The sequence below is a fragment of the Talpa occidentalis genome, unplaced genomic scaffold, assembly GCF_014898055.3.
Source record: "Talpa occidentalis isolate TD23 unplaced genomic scaffold, MPIMG_talOcc4v2.1 talOcc4.10, whole genome shotgun sequence".
NCBI lineage: Eukaryota > Metazoa > Chordata > Mammalia > Eulipotyphla > Talpidae > Talpa > Talpa occidentalis.
Genome location: NW_023600993.1, coordinates 91,601,829 through 91,620,811, shown reverse-complemented (window position 1 = coordinate 91,620,811; position 18,983 = coordinate 91,601,829). Strand labels below are relative to the sequence as shown.

The 18,983-nt window shown below is 53.6% G+C and overlaps 1 protein-coding gene across 1 annotated transcript; it reads right to left on the bottom strand.

Annotated features, from left to right (window-relative positions):
* Nucleotides 1-4,749: 4,749 nt before the first annotated feature.
* SLC32A1 (solute carrier family 32 member 1) lies at nt 4,750-9,454 on the bottom strand. Its single transcript, XM_037521422.1, has 2 exons — nt 8,831-9,454; nt 4,750-6,673 (listed from the first exon to the last, which is right to left on the bottom strand). Exons 1-2 carry the CDS (start codon nt 9,221-9,223, stop codon nt 5,486-5,488), a joined length of 1,581 nt encoding a protein of 526 aa, XP_037377319.1. The 5' UTR covers nt 9,224-9,454; the 3' UTR covers nt 4,750-5,485.
* Between the last annotated feature and the right edge of the window lie 9,529 nt (nt 9,455-18,983).

The window sequence follows — 18,983 nt, the reverse complement described above, 5'->3', positions numbered from 1 at the left end:
TCTCTCATATTCCTGCTGTCATAAGAACATGCCCCAAGTCTAAAGACCATGAGCGACACATGGAACATACCTGAATCCAAACTGCAGCCTGGAGCCAAGTCCAGCCAACTGTAATTTAAAATTGAACTGTCCTGTGGACCCATGAATAAGAAAAATATTTATTCCTATAATCCACTGAAATTCTGGGGTTACCCTGCAGCATTATTACAGGAAAAAAATCATCAATACACTAGATCCACTCTACTTTCTGCCTGATGGAAATATTCTACAGCCTGTGATGCACTATCCACTAATCACAAGTAACCATCAAGCACTTAAAATGTAAATAGTGCAGCTGAGGAACTGAAATTTTATTTTTAATGTTCATATATGACTAGTGGATACTCTGTTGCACAACAAAGCACTAAACAAATGTGTGTCTGTAATTATTTTCCCATAGAAATCACCAGAGAAAACAGATCAGAAAACACAAAGAAATTGAAAGATATTCCATGTTCATGGATCAGAAGAATAAACATTGTTTAAATGACCAAATTACCTAAAGCAATTTACAGGTTCAATCCAATACCTATCAAAATCCCAATAGAATTTTTCAAGGAGATAGAGCAAACAATTCTAAGCTTTGTACAGAACCACAAAAGACACCAAGTAACCAAAGCAATCCTGAGAGAAAAGAAGAAAAATGGGAGTATTCTATGCCCCAGCTTCACTCTATACTACAAAGTGACAGCAACCAAAACAGTATGGTATTTGGAGCAAACGTGACACATAAATTAATGGAACAAAATTGACAGGCCAGAAATGAACTCATACGTATGTGAACAGTTAATGTAAGACAAAGGAGTTAGTACCATACAATGGAGAAAGGAAAGCCTCTTCAATAAAGGGTGTTGGGAAACCTGGACAGTCACTTGCAAAAAAAGTGAAACTAGGTCATTATTTAACACCAATCAGGAAAATTAATTTAAAATGGATTAAGGACTTGGCTGTAAGACCAAAAGCCATATACAAAGAAGAAAACAGGTGCTACACTCCTGGACAGCATCCTCAGATGATGAATGAGTGAGCGGGTAAAGAAGTTGTGGAATATTACTCAGCTATCTAAAAGGTGAAATCTTGCATTTTGGGACAATGTGGATGGAATGTGAGATGATTACGCTAAGCAAAATAAACCATCTGTGGAATATAAACAACCAAAGGGAAAAAACTGGCAAGATACAATAATAATAACTCATGGATTTTGTGAAAATTGTGATGAATACCAGAGGGGAAGAGGGAGAGGTGTGGAAGCAAAGGCATCGGTGGTCAATGTGATAGCGTGATGGCATTGGAACTTTGGTGATGGATGAGTGGACCTATGCACATATTGAGGTGTGGAGCTGTGTCCCCAAAAGAATAGTTTTGTGAACATATGATAAATCAATAAAGACTGATCACCACCAAAAAAAAAAAATCAGAAGCTAACTCTATTAGCTTCCTAGGGCTACTACAACAAAGCATATAATATGACTCAAAGCAATAGAAATGTATTCTCTCACAGTCCTGGATGCTACAAGTCCAAAACCAAGGTGTGTCACCAAGGCCATGCTCTCTATAAGGCTTCAGGGGAGAATTTATTCCATGCCTTTCTCTTAGCTTCTCCTTTTGCAATTCTTGGCTTGTTGAAGGATCACATCACAACATTCCCTGTCAGGTGGTATTCTCCCTGTGTCTACCTCTCTCTGTCTCAGCATCTCATTTCTTCTTGTAAGGACAAATCATACTGGATTAAGGGCCCCCCTACCTCAGTATGACTAATTACATATGTGCATCTACAACAGCCATTTTTTCCCAGAGGTTCCATTAACAGGCACGGGGACTAAAGACATCACAATATCTTTTTGAGAGGCACAGATTCAACCCTTAACATCTATTACATGTTGCGGGAATAATATTTCCTAAGAAAAATCTGGATTCCTGCTTTTTTAAGTATTTGACCCCTAAAGTAACTCTATAATCCTCTGCTTGCACCAGGAGAATGCTGGTGCCCAGGCTGTGCCCCAGTGAGAGAATGCTCTGCAAGACAGTCCAGAGGATAATAAGACAACTTCTCAGAGGGCAAAGCCAGGAGCCGCTTGCATTATCAGTTAATTCAAATTTCCCTTTTTAACACAGCATCTTACTGTGTTTGGGGAAAAAACGACCAAAATCCACTCTTGAAATATGGAGGACCTGAAATGGAACACTAGAGATAGGCAGTAATTATCAACTGGAAGGTTGAGGGGGGAGGTAGGAGGGAATAAGGAGGCAGGAAGTACTTCGGAATCTGGGGTGTGCGGGAAAGAGAAGACCCTAATTCCAAAGGCAGGAACCTTCTTCGGAGGCCCCGCAGCTGGCTCGCTCACCGCTGGGGGGCGAGGCAGGGCCTTCTCGGGTCTGAGCGGCGGAGGATCCAGGGTTCCTCGGAAGTACAAATTTCCTGTGGGCTCCGGACGCGGTCCTGTGCTGGGTGTACCCGCGCGCGGTTGTTGCGGACGCCAGTGGGGATAGCTTGCAGCGTCCACGGCGCGTCTCGCCACCATTAGCTGTAAGAATCGAAACTGGAACTGATGGAAATTCAGGTCCTGAGGAGGATTCGACCCCCGTATGCGACTCGCAGGGTCTGTCAGCTTCCTCGACCCGGACGTCGAGCTCACTGCGAAATGGAGAGCTTGGGGGGGGGGGTCTCCTCTCAACTTCTACCTGTGCACTTGGTGCTGGGTCGGGTGGGGGTGTGCGGAGATGGGTCCCGTCTATTTCTGCTCCCTATTTCTCCGGGCAGCCTGTTATGAGTCTGGCGGTGGGGGTCCTACCGACGAGGGTGCAGGGTTTCCTTTGGAGACGGTCTACCTCCCCCTCTAGCTCCAGCTCCGGCTCCAGGACCCCCTGGAAGTGGCGCACAAAGCCCGGAGTTAGGATTCAGTGGAATGAATCCAGGCGAGTCCCAGGAGGTGGCAGCCGCTCAGCCTGCTATCTCATTTGTCCTTTTAAAGATGGGAAGGATGGAGCAGGTGCAAAGTGAAGCTTCCACCTTCCTTTCCACTGCAGAAATCCGCCCTTCCAGGTGACACTCTGCTCTGACTCAGAGGGTGTCAGGGGATCCACACCTGAGGAGCTGTGGGAGGCAGGACTGGGGGAAGGTCAGTCAGCTCCCCAGGCCTGGGAGACCTCACTGGGTGTGAGGGGAGGAACATGATTATCTGGACACCTCCAGACTCTGACCGCTGGACAATAGTGAGAAAGATGTGGGGGTTAGGTGGATGACAAGGGACGTCTCAAAGAGCCTGTTTAAATGGTCAGGGATGTAGTTTGCGGAGGGAACTGGATCGCATCCCCTTTCTGCCCCCACTTGCTTCTGTGGCTGCAGAATCCCAGTGGTGTGAGTTCACCTCTCTTGCAGGCATGCCCACACAGATGTTCTGTGCACACACACACTCATGCACACACACTCATTAAGGCCCTCACACAGACATTTCCTGGTTCTTTACTGAACACAGACGGCACCTGGAGATACAGTTTCAAATGAGGCCTCTGCCTTAGTGATAGAGACCTAGAACCTTCCACATGGCTTCTATGGCAGTGAAGAGGAGCCCATGAATGCCCAGTAGCCCTCCTGGCTCCTGGCTAGCATTTGCAAGGTACCTGAGGACCCAGTCCAATAGCCCCAGGGACTGGCCCTCCTGGAGGAGGTGGAGGGCTGGTAGTGCTCCCTTGGAATTGGATTTGCGGGGAAAAAAGGACTGGAAACTGGGTAATTCAAGCAGAGGAATTATCCCTAGGGTGGGTGATTCTCCACATATTGGCAAACAGGTTACCCAAAGGGATACTGGAGTGCAAGTGTCTGGCAGTTGATTCAGATAGGGCCAGATCTGTTTATTGTAGGGGGGCCAGGAAATACACAATTCTTGCGGACTCTCTCGATAGTTCTCCTTACAGAGGGGCGGTAGTGTTATGGATTCCTTACTGCCCTCTCCTCTACTAGACAGTGAGTTCCAACAGCTCAGGACTGTCTACAAATGTCTGTTGAACAAACGCATAGAGCTTTTATATATAAAAGGTTTTTCCCCCTTTTCTTCCTTTCCTTTTTTTCAAGATTGATTTATTTATGCATACGAAAACTGGGGTACAGGCAAGAACTAGGGTGCAGGCCACTGGGTATGAGAGGGCTCACCAGAGACAGAGTGGGGAAGAGAATAGACAGATTGACTGAAATACTCTGCTGAGGGGAGCAGTGGGTGAGTCAGGAGAGGTCTGCTGCACCATGTGGGTAGCTCCCCCATGGGGGATCGAATTCCTGCTGCGGTGGCTGCAGACAGCTTCATAGGTTGCATCTTAACCCCTTGTGCCACCAGGGAAGCCCTCCTTTTTTTTTTTTTTTTTTTAAGAATTGGAAGCTGAGAGACTCCCCCAAATTCTAAGATGAATCCACCCCTGGGAAGGGAGAGGTTCAGAACAAACCTTATCCTGGTGGCTGAGGTCAGAGGCCACATCCAAACTGCTCCCCAGGATGTTTGCTCCTTTCCATGCGTCTCCCAAACATCAGGAGCGCGTCTTCTTGGTGTGAGCCACCTGTGAGCTCTCTGCAGCTTTCCCGGAGCCCTTTTGCCAAAGCTGCTCCTCCACCCCCCGCCTGTTTCACGAGGCTGGGTTGTAGCGAGTACCCTGCTCTCCAGAGCGCGGGGATCCCTCCCAGCGCGAAAATGCAGAACTGACAAGAAGCCGCGGGCACCTTTTGGAACGTCTTTATTTGCGGATATAATTATGCACCGCACTCTAAATTAGAGATAGATTTTTTTCTGATATACATTTCATCTTATTCACCACGAGCACACCACACGCACAGTAGAACAGTTCCACAACCTGATAAATTGCACAAGATGAGTTTGAATTCCTGAAAACCGGCAGGCAAGACGGCCCACCTAGGCTCCTGTCTCCCTGCTGCACCGAAGGAAATCGCCACCCGAAAAGGATTTCCCGGCCTGCCTTTCCCGCCGCAGGGTTGAGCTGTCTGGGAAATGGGAAGCACTCTTGCTGGAAATGGCTGGACGTTGCAGATATTCCGAGCACTGGACGACTGTGAAATGTCCCCCCTCCCCAAGGTCAAATTTCTGCGCCTGCGGCTGCTCCCCCTCTCCCTCCCTTCCCACCCCCTCGGAGACTGGGACCAAAGGGTCGGGGCTCCTCCTAGATGGACAGAAATGCCTGCCCACAAATGCGCCCGCACCTCCCCCGGAAACCTGGGTGTTGTGGAAAAGGACAACAGAAACGCAGACGCGATGGATTGTGGATCCCTATCCCTCCCACCCTCCCCCCCCCATCCCCAATAATCAGAAACTAGGAACCGGAGATGTTTAAAGCTTGGCTTCCCAAGCGCCACGGCAGGGAGAGCGGGGCTGGTGGGGCGGGGGAGGGTTGGGGAGGGAGCGCGTGAGCGCCCTGGAGCGGGGCCCCGGCTCGCCTGGGCGCGCTAGTCCTCCGAGTTGGTTCGGTAGGCCTCGATGAGCCCCTCGAGCGAGTGCACGAAACCAGACACGCTGCAGATGCCGCCGATGACGAAGATAGCCACGTCGAAGAAGACTTGGTGCCACAGCAGCTTGCGCCAGAGCAGCCGCAGGTGGAAGAGGCTGGGCAGCAGGAAGCAGAGGCCCGCGCCCGTGAGGCTGCCGGTGAGACCCATGAGCAGCGCGAAGTGTGGCACGTAGATGGCCATGAGCAGCGTGAAGACCACCAGGGCGCAGCGCAGGGTCAGCCCCCACGATTTCAGCCGCCCGTCCCCACCGTAGCAGGCGGGGAAGAAAGCGCGGCTGCCTTCCTGGAAGAGGGACTTCTCCAGCACCTCGACCGCTGCGAAGAAGGGCAGTGGGTAGGACAACAGCGCCTTGGCCACGAGGAAGATGTTGACCACAGCGCGGATGGAGCCGGGCAGGTTATCGGTGATGACCTCTTTGGTTTCGTCGGCCCAGGTGAGGTAGGCCACGAGCGCGAAGAGGCCTTTCAGCACGCAGGCGGCGATGTGCGTCCAGTTCATCATGCAGTGGAACTCGCTGGGCTGCTGCATGTTGCCCTCCAACGAAGGCAGGAAGATCTGCGACGTGTAGCTGAACACGATGATGCCAATGGAGATGGGGAACTTCTTGACGTCGATGTAGAATTTGACCTTCTCCCAGGCCCAGTCGCGCGCCCGCGACAGGCAGTAGGCGATGACCAGGATGTTGATGACGAAGTGAGCCAAAGTGCACAGCAGGCTGAATTTGGACACGGCCTTGAGGTTCTTGAGGAAGGCGCAGGGCAGCAGCACAGCCGTGGCGATGATGGACCAAGACTTCTGCGACACGGGCAGCCCCGGGAAGCTGTTGTACATGAGGTTGCCGCTGACCACCACGTACAGGATGCAAGTCATCACCAGCTCGATGATCTGCGCCACGTTCACCACGCGGCCGCCCAGGGTGGGGAAGCGCGGGGCGCAGCAGGCGTTGGCGATGGCCACGTAAGAGTCCCGCACACGCACCACCTCGCCGTCCTCGTTCTCCTCGTACAGACAGGCGATGAGGATCTTGCCAGTGTAGCAGCACACGACGGCGGCGAAGATGATGAGGAACAAGCCCAGGTAGCCGCCGTGCAGGATGGCGTAAGGCAGGCCCAGCACGAACATTCCCTGCGGGGCAGAGAGGCAGCCAGAGGCGGGCGCTCAGCGGAGTCGCCTGGGAATCGAGGGTCTGGGGAAGAGGCTTAAGGCTACAGCCCGAAGGGGGCGCTAAGGGATAATTTGGCCTAAACCTTTGACAGATGTGATAAAAACTGGAATGGGGGTGGCGGGAGGCCTCATGGGGAGCTTGGGTGCTGAAGGATGCAGAGTGGGGTGTTCGAGGCCGGAACAGAGAAGGAGAGGTGACTTGAGGGCTGGGAGATGGGCAGAGACTGCGGGGTCAGCTCTGAGGCGGGATGGGGTAAGTGGAGATGCTGGGGGGTGGTGCAGGGGGCTGATTCCTGGGGACTAGGGAGGAGAACGGAAAGGGTGGGGGGCCAGGGCCTGAAGAGGTTAAGAGATGGGGAGCGCTGGGCCCCAGATGCAAGGAAGAGGGGCCCCGGAATTTCAGGTGGAGCTGGAACGGGTGTAGGGAAGCCAACGAAGGAGGTGTTGGCGCCTAAGGGCCAGCCCAGGGGCACAGGCGGAGGTAGGAGAGGGTGAAAGTGTGGCCAGAGGCTCCGGAAGGGGAAGGCAGGGTCCGACGTAGGGAGTTTTAGGGCAGGGCCAGAGTCGGGTCAGAGGGTCCTAATGTGGATTGAGCAAGCCAGATACCCGCCTGGCCTGCGTAGACAGCGCCAGTGCTGCGTTACTGGAGAAATCCAGCAGGAACCTAGGACTAGAAGTGGAGGCGCCGGCGGCAGAGCTGTGAAAGGAGAGGCTAGAAGCCACAAGGAAAAGAAACGATAACGAAATTCGGGGTCCCTGTGACCTGCAGACCTCCAGCTCCCCCACCCGGTCTCTCTACCCACCTACTGAACGCGCCCTTCCCGGACCTGCCTTCCTAGACCAGGCGCCGCCGGCAACCTAGGCGCGCGGTCCCAGAGCCCCAGTCACCGCTGGGAGGTCTCACCAGGCTCGGGAGTCGGGGCGCCACGGGTGTGGCCGCTTAGTGCGCAGCCCCCGCGGGGCCCTGGTCCCCCAGCAACCCTTCAGCGGCCTCCAGCTCCCGGGAAATCCACGTCCTGCGCCGCAACAAGCGTGCACTTGAACGACGCCAGGGGAGCCCAGCCGCAGGGCCTGCGGGCAGCTTGGGCTGAGACCTCCTCTGCAGGGCGGCCCGGGGCCTTCCCGCCTCAGCCTGCTCCCCGGGTCGTTGTGCCCACCCCACACCCGCTCGGGGCTCAGCCCGGCACCGCCTGGTGGGCAGTGGGGAATCCAGAGTAGGGTTGAAGGGGCGGTGGGCCCGGCACTAGAGGCGGTTCCAAGCATCTAGCTGTGGCTTCACCAGGGTCACGGGAAGAGAAGCTAGTAGCCTCTTTGCGATGCAACCGGGATTTCGAAGGAGAGGGATGAGTCTGTGCATTGGGAGCGCTGGGGGACCACAGACTGTGTGCTTGTGGAGGCGCACGTGTGTGCATACGTTTGTGTGCGCCTAGATGTCCCCTGCAGGGATGGACCCGAGGAAGGGGGCCCGATCTGCATAACCTGTCTGCATAACTGCATATATGGGTGTGTTGTGTTCAAACGGGGCTGTGCGTGTGTGCTTGGTATGTAAAGGTGTGTGCTTCTGCGTGCAGGGAGGCGTAGTGATGTAGGAAGGTGACTTTTAGGGGTAATCCTATCCAACTCTGATAGATGCATGTCGTGCGCACATGCGCCCCCGTATTAATTCGTGGGGCAGTGGGGCTGTGCCTGCCTGTGTACGGCGTCAGCTGCTTTATGTGTGTGTCAGAGGCGATTCCCAGTTTAGCGTTTTGGCCTTCTCCCTCCCTCCAGAAAATGCAGCTGTGAATCCATTCCGGAGTCCCAGGGATACAGTTCCCTCCAATCCTGATTTTCTCTCTCCCTCACTCCTCCTCTCTCCCCCCACCCCCGTTTTTGCGGGGTCTCTGGGCTCCCATCTCTGGTAAAACCTCAGCCTAGCAGTCCGGCGGCTGAGACGGCCTCGGGGTCGGGTACCGGGACCGCGACACCGCCTGGGGGCGTAAATCCTGGCAGAGGGCTGGGCCCCAAGGGGGACGGGGACCCTCAGGTTGGGGAGGGGGGACTTGACAGGGGATAACCCGGTGCGCGGAGCTGGAGGGGTTGGAGGGTGGCAGGCAGACATGGGAATCCCGGGCTCACCTGGATGGCGTTGGTCACGTTCCAGCCCGCCTCCCACGCCGTGATCTTGGGCTTGTCTTGTCCCCCGAACTCGCCACCAGCCCCCATGGCCTGGTCCTTGGAACCCGAGGGCGGCAGGGGCGCGCCGCCCCCGCGCTGGTAATGGATATCTCCTTCGACGGGCGGCTCGGCGCCCTCGTCCCCGCCCGGCTCGCCCTCGGTCTTCAGGATGTCCATCTGCAGGCCCTGGCGGTGCTCAAAGTCGAGGTCGTCGCAATGCGCGAAGCCCACCGCCTCCTCATCCGTGGCCGCCTGGAAACCCATCCTGGCGAACATGCCGCTCACCTTGGCCTGGGACTTGTTGGACACGGACGTGGCCACATTGGACAGCTTGCTGCGGAGCAGGGTGGCCATGGCGGCGGCGGGGTCCGAGGAAAGGACAGAAGGGTCTGGGGACGCGGGAGACGCGCGGCCAGGCGGCTGGGTCTGGGGGGGCGCGAGGTCGCTATCTTCGCTCGCTTTCTGCGCGGCGCCCCGGGGCGCTCAAGCTCATGACCCTCTCGGGGGGCGTCAGCGGCTCGCTCGGGGCCCACCCGGCGGGCAGGCGGCCAGTGGGGCTGGCGGAGCGCGGCGGGCGAGTGCACTGCGGAGCTGCCGCGGGGCGCGGGCTGGCTGCGGAGGGCGGCGGCGTCAGAGCTGCTACGCGAAGCCGGCGCCCCCGCCCGCGCGCAGCCCCGTGCGCTCCCGCCCCTCGGAATCAGGCGGGGTTGGGGGGGGCGGCTGGGGGACGGAAAACACCCGAGGCAGGGGGCGTGATGGGGGGGCTAGGAGAAGGGGTACGAAGGAGACTCAGGAGAATTGAGGTGGGAGCAGAAGGGCGCCCGAGGGAAGGCGGCGGGAGCCAGCGCGCGAAGGAGGGGTTCGGAGGGCAGGGTGGGGGCTGCAGTGCTGCATTTCTCGGGGAGGTGCTAAGCTCGGATCTTGGCCCTTCCCACCTCACAGCTGCAAGGAGGGAGGGGGGCAGAGCGTGCAGATTCTCGCGGTCCCCGGTTCCCGACTACCCCCTCCGGAGTTCGGGAGCCTTTCTACACCGGATCCTCTGCCCGAGGACTGGTGCAGGCGCCCTGAAAGGCGCGCAGTTACAGGCCTGCCGGCGCGGGCCGTCTGGGCGTCGATCCGTCTCCTTGGGACCCATCGTTTGCGCTTAAACCTGATCGCAAGCCTCTCCTGAAGGCAGAAGTGTCCGCGTGGACCGGACCGGCTCTCCAGGACGCTCAGCCCAGGGCCGCCTCTGTCGATGGGGCTGTCTCCAGCCGTCCAAGATCGCCACGAAGGAAGTGATCCTGTGGGTCGCTCGCCCCAACCGCTCTCCAAATCTGTGCGAGAATGGAGGCGAAAGGTTGGCTTTTCGAAATTCTTTTGGTTTGGGGGTCTGGAAGGAGTAGGACTTGGTGACGGGGACTCCGGACGGCCTCGCGGCCAGTCTGCGAATGCCCGCGGCCGAAGTGGGGCTCAGCGGGTGTGGAGCACAGAGGAGAGAAGGGTGCGCAGCAGGCCCAGGGCGCGGAGGCGCTCGGTGCGCTCCAGCCCTGCTCTCACCGCGGCGAAAACCTAGTTTCTGCAGAGCGCAGAGCGTGCGTGTGCGCGCGCGAGGGAGGCCCAGAGACAAAGACTGATTCTGTAGCACATATTGCTACGGGCTGGATCTGGGTGGACTTCGAAGATGGGATTTGATAGCCGGGATTGTTCTGTAAATGGCTGGGATTGTGCGCATTGAACCCAGGAGCGCTCGGAACTTATGGGCTGAATTGTGTGCAAAGGCGTCGCCTGCGTTTTGCCTGTGAGTCCCATTACAGTTCTGTTCTCCTGCGGGGCGGCTGCTCTGTGTGGGTCTTTACATATTTCCCCAGCTGGGGTGCTGCCTGGATCCTTCTAAGGACCCAGCATAGGTGGAGGAGGAGGAGCAGCTGTCTTTGGGGCAGGGGTGAAGTGGTAGGAGAGAAACTGAAGTCCAGGACTGGAAAAGGGTGCCCAGGCTCCCCCTTCCAGAGCTCCTGCCTTTCTGAGAACCCCAGTCTTCTGCTGTATTTCGAGATTAGCTCACCTCATCACACCAGTAGGGCGGCCTGGGGGCTTTGATAAGCAAATTGGAGCTGGCAAGACAAGACTGCTTTCACCCCCTTAAATTGTCCTCCCCAACAACTCGCAGTCTCTTGGAAGCTGCTCTCCAAATGGGGAACCTCCCCTACAACGGACAGAGATGCTCCCAAGCCCTCCCCAGGTAACCCCTTAAATTCTCCTGGCAGAAAACCAAGACAGATATGCCCTCCCATCCACTATGAAGGGGGGGGGGGGAAATCCTATAGAGCCCTTCCCCAAACAGAGACCATCTGAGTCAAAAGACTCAGAACAAAGGATAGAGATCCTTCCTTCCTAAACACAGAGATCCTCTCCCCCAAAAGGCTCAGAAATAAGACTGATTTCCCATCCCAGAAATTTGCCCTATAGGAGACCTTCGCTCACCCAATCCCCAGATGCTGGGCGAGGGATCCTTTCTCTGTGATTCCTATAAACAAAGATCTCCTCCTCCAAATCCCCCTCCCTTCCCTTTCTGTTCCTGGTAAAATTCTTTGGGCCCACCAAAGATATCTAGGAAGAGACTAGGGTCCCTCAGCCCCCTCTCTACCTCCATGCACACCAGACCTGAAAATGACCATTGGTGTCTTCTTTGACAAGTGACTCCATCACATATATGTCTCCGTTGGTCATTGTCAATTCACGTGCAGATTTTTCTAGGGTCCAAAATGCTTCTGCTCTCTTCCCTTTTCTCTTATGATGTTCACTGCTGTAGGACCCAAGGTGGGCTGTGGGGGTCAAGCAGTGGGGTCATTCATTCACTCAGCAAATCTCATGTGCATGTGAGTCTCTTCTGACTGTTTTGGGAATCACCTGAGATGATCCATGGTCTTGATCTATGCTCTACACCCCAATTTTGGGTCTGGGAGAGATCTCATCTTTTCTATAATGCTTAGAGCACCCCCACAGAGCCTCACTTCCATCCTCAGTGTCCAGATAAGCAAGACCAGGCACTGCTGTGAGGTGTCCTGCTCAAGGTCATGCAGAACCCTGGGTGGAGCCAGGCTAGAACCCTGGAATCCATGACCTCCTCTTGTCCTTCCATCCCCTCTTCTTTGTTGGTGTTTGGTATTTGGCCACCTCACATCAAAAGAGATGAAACTCAAAACCAGACCCCAGTGCTTCTGGCTCTAAGTAGATGCCAGCAGTTGCGGGAGGAGTGCCTCTTTCTCCTTCCTTTCCTGCTGTTTGCAACAAATACCTGCCTCTAGACTGAAAGCTGGTGTGGCAAGCTCCCCAGCAACCTATACCATTTTGGAGAATTCCTGCTTTGTCATGTGCTAGCTGTGTGACTCTTGATACTTGCTTAACTTCCCTAAGCTTCCATTTCATCACAAAATGTGAAAATCATGGCAATAACAGTCTCATACAGTTCTTGTGGGAATTCAATGAAATCTCTTTTAAAAAAGAGTTATTTTATTTATTTATACATACAAAAACTGGATTGTAGGCCAGAGGTGTGGGGGGTGGGGTGGGGGGGTGAAAGGATTACCAGAGACAGAGTGGGGAGCAGAACAGGCAGATCTACTAAATACATTGCTGAGGGGAGCAGCGGGTGAGAGACAGGAGAAGTCTGCTATACCATGTGGGTTATCTCCCTCGCTGGGGATCAAACTTATGCACTTATGCGATAGCTTGATAGTGTGGAGACTTAATCCCTGCACCACCAGGAGGCCCTCAATGCTGCTGATGCTGTACCCAATGGCCATTTCTCATTGTTTGGGGAAAGGTGAGTGTATAATAAAAAGCCTGTGCTTGGGTCTGAGAGGCAGAGTGAGTTGGGAGTACACTCTTCTGTCTTCACCCCTTCTAGTCTGTGAGGCAAACAGGACAACCTACGTAGCTGATAATGAGCTAGGCTGTGCTCTAATGAAGCCATCAACCTCCAAATTCTCCTAATAACCCCTCTAAGGGCACCCTCTTGAGAGGAATTTGCAGCAGGTTGGCCTCCTGAGTTGAAACACAACACACACACATACACACAGAGAGTGACAAGCCAAGTGACAGATGCACAAAGACATGAGGACCAACACACAGATTCAGTGCACGAGCAGATTTACACAGATTGACAGAGCCACACGCATGGGTCAAGGAGAGGCCAGCGCACATGTGAGATTTGTACCAACACCGCCTACACACAAAGAAACCGGGGGGGACAGACACCCATGGATCCATCCTCTTGTGCAGAGTCACCCCAAATACAGGGTGAGAAACAGCAGTATAGGGAGGCATTCATATGGAGAGTCACACTCACTCACTTGTGCACACACACCCTGACTCACACCGAGACCAGGGTCTGTTACCCACAAACACAGGATACCCCTATATGATCACTGAAGAGGAAAAGAGGAGAGAACAAAGGGAGAAGACATAAAAGGAACATGCTAGAAGAGGGCAGCAGGGAGACAAAGCAGGACATGCCAGCTAGAGGCACCAGCCAGCAGAACACAAAGGAGGCAGAGGGACACAGCCTTCCTTTTGGCAAAGCCAGAACCCAGATCTGTGAGAAAGGAAGTGGGGGCTGGAAGGGGATGAGGGGAGACAGGAGCTGTCTGTCCTGGAAGCGGAGGCAGGGGGCACGTCTCCTAGTGTCACACAGTACCCACTGTCTTGGGGGACTTGGGTTGCTCAAGAGGGAGTGGATGTGGGGCTCCCAGAACCTTTGCCACACCCCATGAAGCAAGAACTGGATGCTGAAGCCGCCTGGGCCAGGTGAAATGCACACCCCCCTTCCAGCACCAGTTCATCCCTGTATTCTTGATGTCTTCAGTACCCAAAGGGTTAAATGCCTGGCTAATGGAAATGGAGACCACTTTGGGGGAATAAACAGGGTTAATTAGGACTAGGCTTATCTCCCAGAGCAGGCAGCAATGTGGGGGTGGGGGGACAGAGTCCTTGAATTAATGGCCTGGAAAGCCAACATCATGAGCATCATTTCGGGGCTGAATGATCACAGACAGATCCCCCTCCTCTTCCTTTCCAAAAGCAAGTTCTGTCTGTGGGCCTTTTCCTGCCGAGGGGGCAGGTCCTGGCTCTATAAGTCACACTTCCCCTGCCAAGCCGAGGTCTCCCTACACTGGAGATTGCCATGCCTGCCTTGCCCATATCCAGAACCTGGTTTCCTAATGCTGTGCCCATGGGCACAAGAGTGGAGGGGTCAGAAAGGCTAAGGGCTCCAAGTGGGCAACCCAGGCGTGAAACAAAGACCCCCTGACTCTTCTGCCTTCTGTGGGACAAATCAGGTGGGGCCCGGGATGGCATGGGAGCTGCTTCTGCTACTTTGGGGTAAAACATATTAAAAGCATTGATGGCTGTAAATATTAGGTTTGTCCTTGCTGGCACGGGGAGCCTCCCATCTCCTGAGGCAGGCAGATGCATCCCGAGGATGTGTCCAGGAGAATCCTGCCTAAGGCCTTGCACTCAGCAGCATTGGAAGCCAGCAAAAGTCCTGAACTGAAGGAGGAGCCCTGGACCTGCCTGTGGGTTAGGCCAGTGGTTCCTGCCCTTCCTGAGAACACAGTTCTCTTGTTCTTTCATGGGTCAGGAAACAAGGTGAATCCCAGTGCATAGAAGACACTCAATAAACATTCATGGGATTGAATTAAACTGATCTCACAAACCATCCCCCACCCCACCGCAAACTTTTAGCAGCACTGGTTGAGAAAACACACCTACATAATAGTCAGAATCCACCTCTGAATTCTATAGTTCTTTCTGAAGGATTGTCCTTTGTGATCACAGCACACTTACATAGCTGAAAGCACCTTTAGAGAGCCCTCTGCATGCCAGGCACTGTGGAAAGCACTCTGGGCATCATCCCTTCAATTCCCCCCAATCCTTGGGTTAGTCCACTGTCATCGTAAGAGGCTTCATGCAGGGACTGCAGGACTGGACATGGGGAGATGGCTTTGTGTGGGCACAGGCAGGGGAAGGAGGACGTTTGGACAGGATCATGATGGGGGGTGGCGAGTATCAGAATGGCCGTTGGGGGAGTAGAGAGTGAGGCTGGTTAAGAAGGATTAGCCTTTGCTGGTTAAAACCTTCCCACACCCAGATCAAGAACACCCCCCCTCACTGAGGGATGTGGACCAAATTGCATCCCCACAAAAAGCCCTAAACTTCCATGTGACTGTACTTGGAGTTGGAGACTCAAAGGAATAACTAAGGTTAAAAGAGGTCATTGGGCCTCCCTGGTGGCACAGGCAGTTGAGCACCGCACTGTGAAGCTGTCCCTGGCCTCTGCAGTACGGGTTCAATTACGGCCAGCCTGGGAGCAACCCACATGGCACAGCAGACCTCTCCTGTCTTGCCTGCTGCTCCCCTCAGCAGTGTATTTCATCAGTCTGCCTGTTCTGTTCCCCGCTCTGTCTCTGGTGAATCCTCTCACCTTCCCGCGCATGTGGCCTATACCCCGGTTCTTGTATAAATAAATAAATCTTTAAAAAAAAAATAAAAGAGGTCATAAGGGTGGGGTCCTAACTTAATGGATTAGTGTCCTTCTAAGAGGAGGCAGCTGAACTCTGCCATGTGAGGACACGGGGGAGAAAGACATCGCAGGCCGGCAAGAGACTTGTCATCAGGAACCACTCCACCAGACCACAATCTTCCAGCCTCTAGAACTGTCTGTTGTATAAGTGACCCAGTTTGTGGCATTTGGTTATGGTGCCCATGTGGGCCACAACTCTGAGTACCTCTGGCCCCTGACCAGCACCAACTCAGAGACTGAAGACTATTGTGGGAGCCCCTTTGGGCATCTGATGAGGCTTAAGATTCTCCAGAAACACACACTAAATGTTGCAGAGGGTTTCAAAGCCCCTAGAGCCTACCCGCAGTGAGTCCACAGACTGCAGCAAAAGAGCCCAGTCTAGAAGTTTCTTTCTCTTGCAGTTCCACTAAGAGCTGGAGTCAGGTAAGAGCTGAGTGTTCACAGCTAACAGACTCCAATTCTATGCCAGCTTCTAGGAAAAGTGCTTTTCATGTTCTCTCCTGGTTGCCCCTGAGACCTTGGCGCATGCCCATTTACACACAAGGACACTGGAATACAGAGGGTAAGTAACTTGCCAAGGTCTCACAGCTAGACAGTGGCACATCCAGGATCAAATGCAGGATCAGAGTCATCCTTACAACCTCAGCACTCTCCGTGGAACTGCCAGGAAGTTTGGGGCTTGAGGTCCGGGAGAGGATCGCACACTGGCTCCAATGACCAAACAGGACTCCAAGTCTGCTCTCAGGCCCTCTCCCTGTACTGGCCAGTGATCACATCCCCTCTGGCCACTCATGTCTTCCTCTTGACTACAGGGCACCTCTTTGGGATAAGGAGGTGGGGAGACACAGGGCAGGGATACAGCACATGCTCAGAAGACCTTGTGGATTTCACTAAAGTCTGGGTTAGGTCTGGGCATGGAGGGCTGGGTTCTGAGTCCTGCACTTCCCAGCCTTGAGAACACATGGCTCTTTCCCACAGGATGACTTGCCCCAGCACAGCTGACAAGGCTTCCCAGGACATGTAACTTGGGGTGTGTGAGCTCTTGACTAGCATGGGTTAATTTTATATTATATTTAGTATTTTATATTTAAAAAATCTACCAATAGATTCCAGATCTTCTGGATGACTGAACACTGCTTTAATTGTCTTGGGTCTCATGACAAAAGAGCAGAGGGGACTAAGTACTGAAGCATAGAGAACCATATTCACAGTGCAAATGGCGATTTAATTTCAGCAACACATCATCCATCACATTATATTAATCATGTTATTTTGAAATTTCTGGTTTTGTGACTTGCTTTGTATCACGCTAGCACATGGTCTTGCTTTTCCAGTTGTATAGGGCTGAAAGGATAAGGATGTATACCCGGTTTTATGTTTGGACACATTTCAGTAAAATGGTAATAAAGATAATTTGTCAATTGCTGGGAGGGGGCTATGATTTTTTTTCCTCTTTTAAAGTAGCCTGTGTGGTACTCACGTGTGAGAAGCATGCGTTTAATTCATTCTGACCAAGTAGAAAATAAGCTTCACACATTGGTGCCCCCCTCTCAGCCCCTGCCACCTGGACAGTCCCCGTCCTCGGTTCTGCTCCCCCACTGCTGCCTTCGAGGGGAAATATGACAGCGTAATGAACAGTTGTACGACGTGCTATAAAAAGGCAATTAAGGGAACTATTGGACTGGGACAAGCCAGAGTGACCTGGTTAATAGCTCTGAGCGGAGCTGGGCCATGGGGGAGGCAGCAGGGACAGAGGGGGAGGGGGCTTGCTGCTTACAGTGAGGGGCTGAGGCTGTTCCACCAACTGCCTGCCCTGCCCGGGGTACTAGGGGCACACAGACTGGCTTCCTGGCCAGTGGGTCCAGGGACAGTCTGAGGAGTCTGTTGGTCCAGAGCTCAGCCCTGTAATCCACCATGCCACTCCTGGTTGAGTGGCCCTGAGGAGGTGACTTCTGGTCACTCAGCTTCAGTTCACCCATCTGTTAAATGGGGATAAAAATAATCATCCTAGAAATATGTTTCAGCAGTGGGATTATTAAATGCTTTATTATTAAATGCTTTAAAATTTAAAAGTGTTGGGGTTGCTCATGGAGCCTGAAGGAAAAGGTGGAACAGACTTTTACTTTGTGCTCAAGTAGGATCTGTCTGGACAACACAAGTTGTGTGTGTGTGTGTGTGTGTGTGTGTGTGTCTGTGTGTGTTGTCTAATCAGCTCACCAAGAGTCCTCATCGTTCTTGGGACCAGACCTCTTGGAGTCATCCATGGGGTCATCCACATGAGGCCACCTCTCCCTGTGGCCTCCCTCTCCTGTCACCTCAGACCCTGTTTCTCTCTTCTCCCCAAAGACCCCTTTTGTGAACCATCTTTGGCATATGCCAACCTTCAGCATGCAGACGGAGAGATGCACTTCCTGCAGATGCTCGGATGGAGGATTAATGAGACAGCTCATGAAAAGTAGGTAACAATGCACCTGGTACATAGTAAATGCTCAATAAAAGCTCATTATTGTTACTATTGTTGTCACAAGTAGAAAAGCTCTGGATTTACATCAACACAGTGCCTGATGTGGCAGGTACTCGATAAAGGTTGGTTGAAATAATTAATGATGAAGCCTCCCTTGATCCTATTATCTACTGAGACAATAGCCCTCCTCTGAGCCTCAGTTACCCTCAGTCCCAAAGGAATGTGAACCTGCCCCACACTTGGAGAGACACCTTGCAAATTGTTAAGTCTCACCCACCGGTTCCCATTCATCTGTGTCTGGTACTTGGCTCTCTGGCTCAGCTCCCACATGTGTTTATCCTAAAATAGAAAACCATTCTGCCTACCCCCTGTTTCCCCCACCCACCCCGCTGCCTGGACAGAAGTGGAGCTGAGAGCCAGCCCAGTGACAAAGGAGCAATCAGCCGCTATTATGGCTCATTTAGGGTGGGCTTGGGGATTGGAGGAGCATCCCCCGCTTGCTCCTCAGCTCCTCACTCAAGATGAAAAGGGTCTGAGCAAGGCAGCTGGAAGTGCAGTCCCCTGGCTCCCCCTCTCCATCCCCTGGGGGGCTGTGAGAGCCAAGACGGGCTCAGAAGGAGACCTAGCTACTCTGGGCATTGATGGCAGTCCACGCCTAAGTGTGAGCAGCCCCAGCCACTGAAGGCTGCATCTGTGGGCATGGTGCCGACCGGGTACACTTCTCAAGTCTGTGTCTAGAGCACCCAACTGCCATCACACTGAAATTCACCCCCTCCCCCCCACCGCCATCATAACCTACAAGCTCAGTGTGTCCAGACCCCAGCGGGCTCTGAGGCCTCCTCTCCAAAAATTCCACTGGAACTTTTTGCTCCTGCTACAGGGAAGTGACCTGATTCTCACCCCTCTTCCCATTTACTCTCATTTCTGGGTTCAGAGCACTCACTTAAAGGGGAGAGGGCCGAGTTCAAATCCTATCTCCCTCAATGCCAGGAATTCACAGGCCACCATCCTCCCTGAGGCAGGAGGTCCTCTCTGGGGTATCTCTGAGTCTAGATTCCCACAAACACGGAGAGATCCTTGTGCCTGGA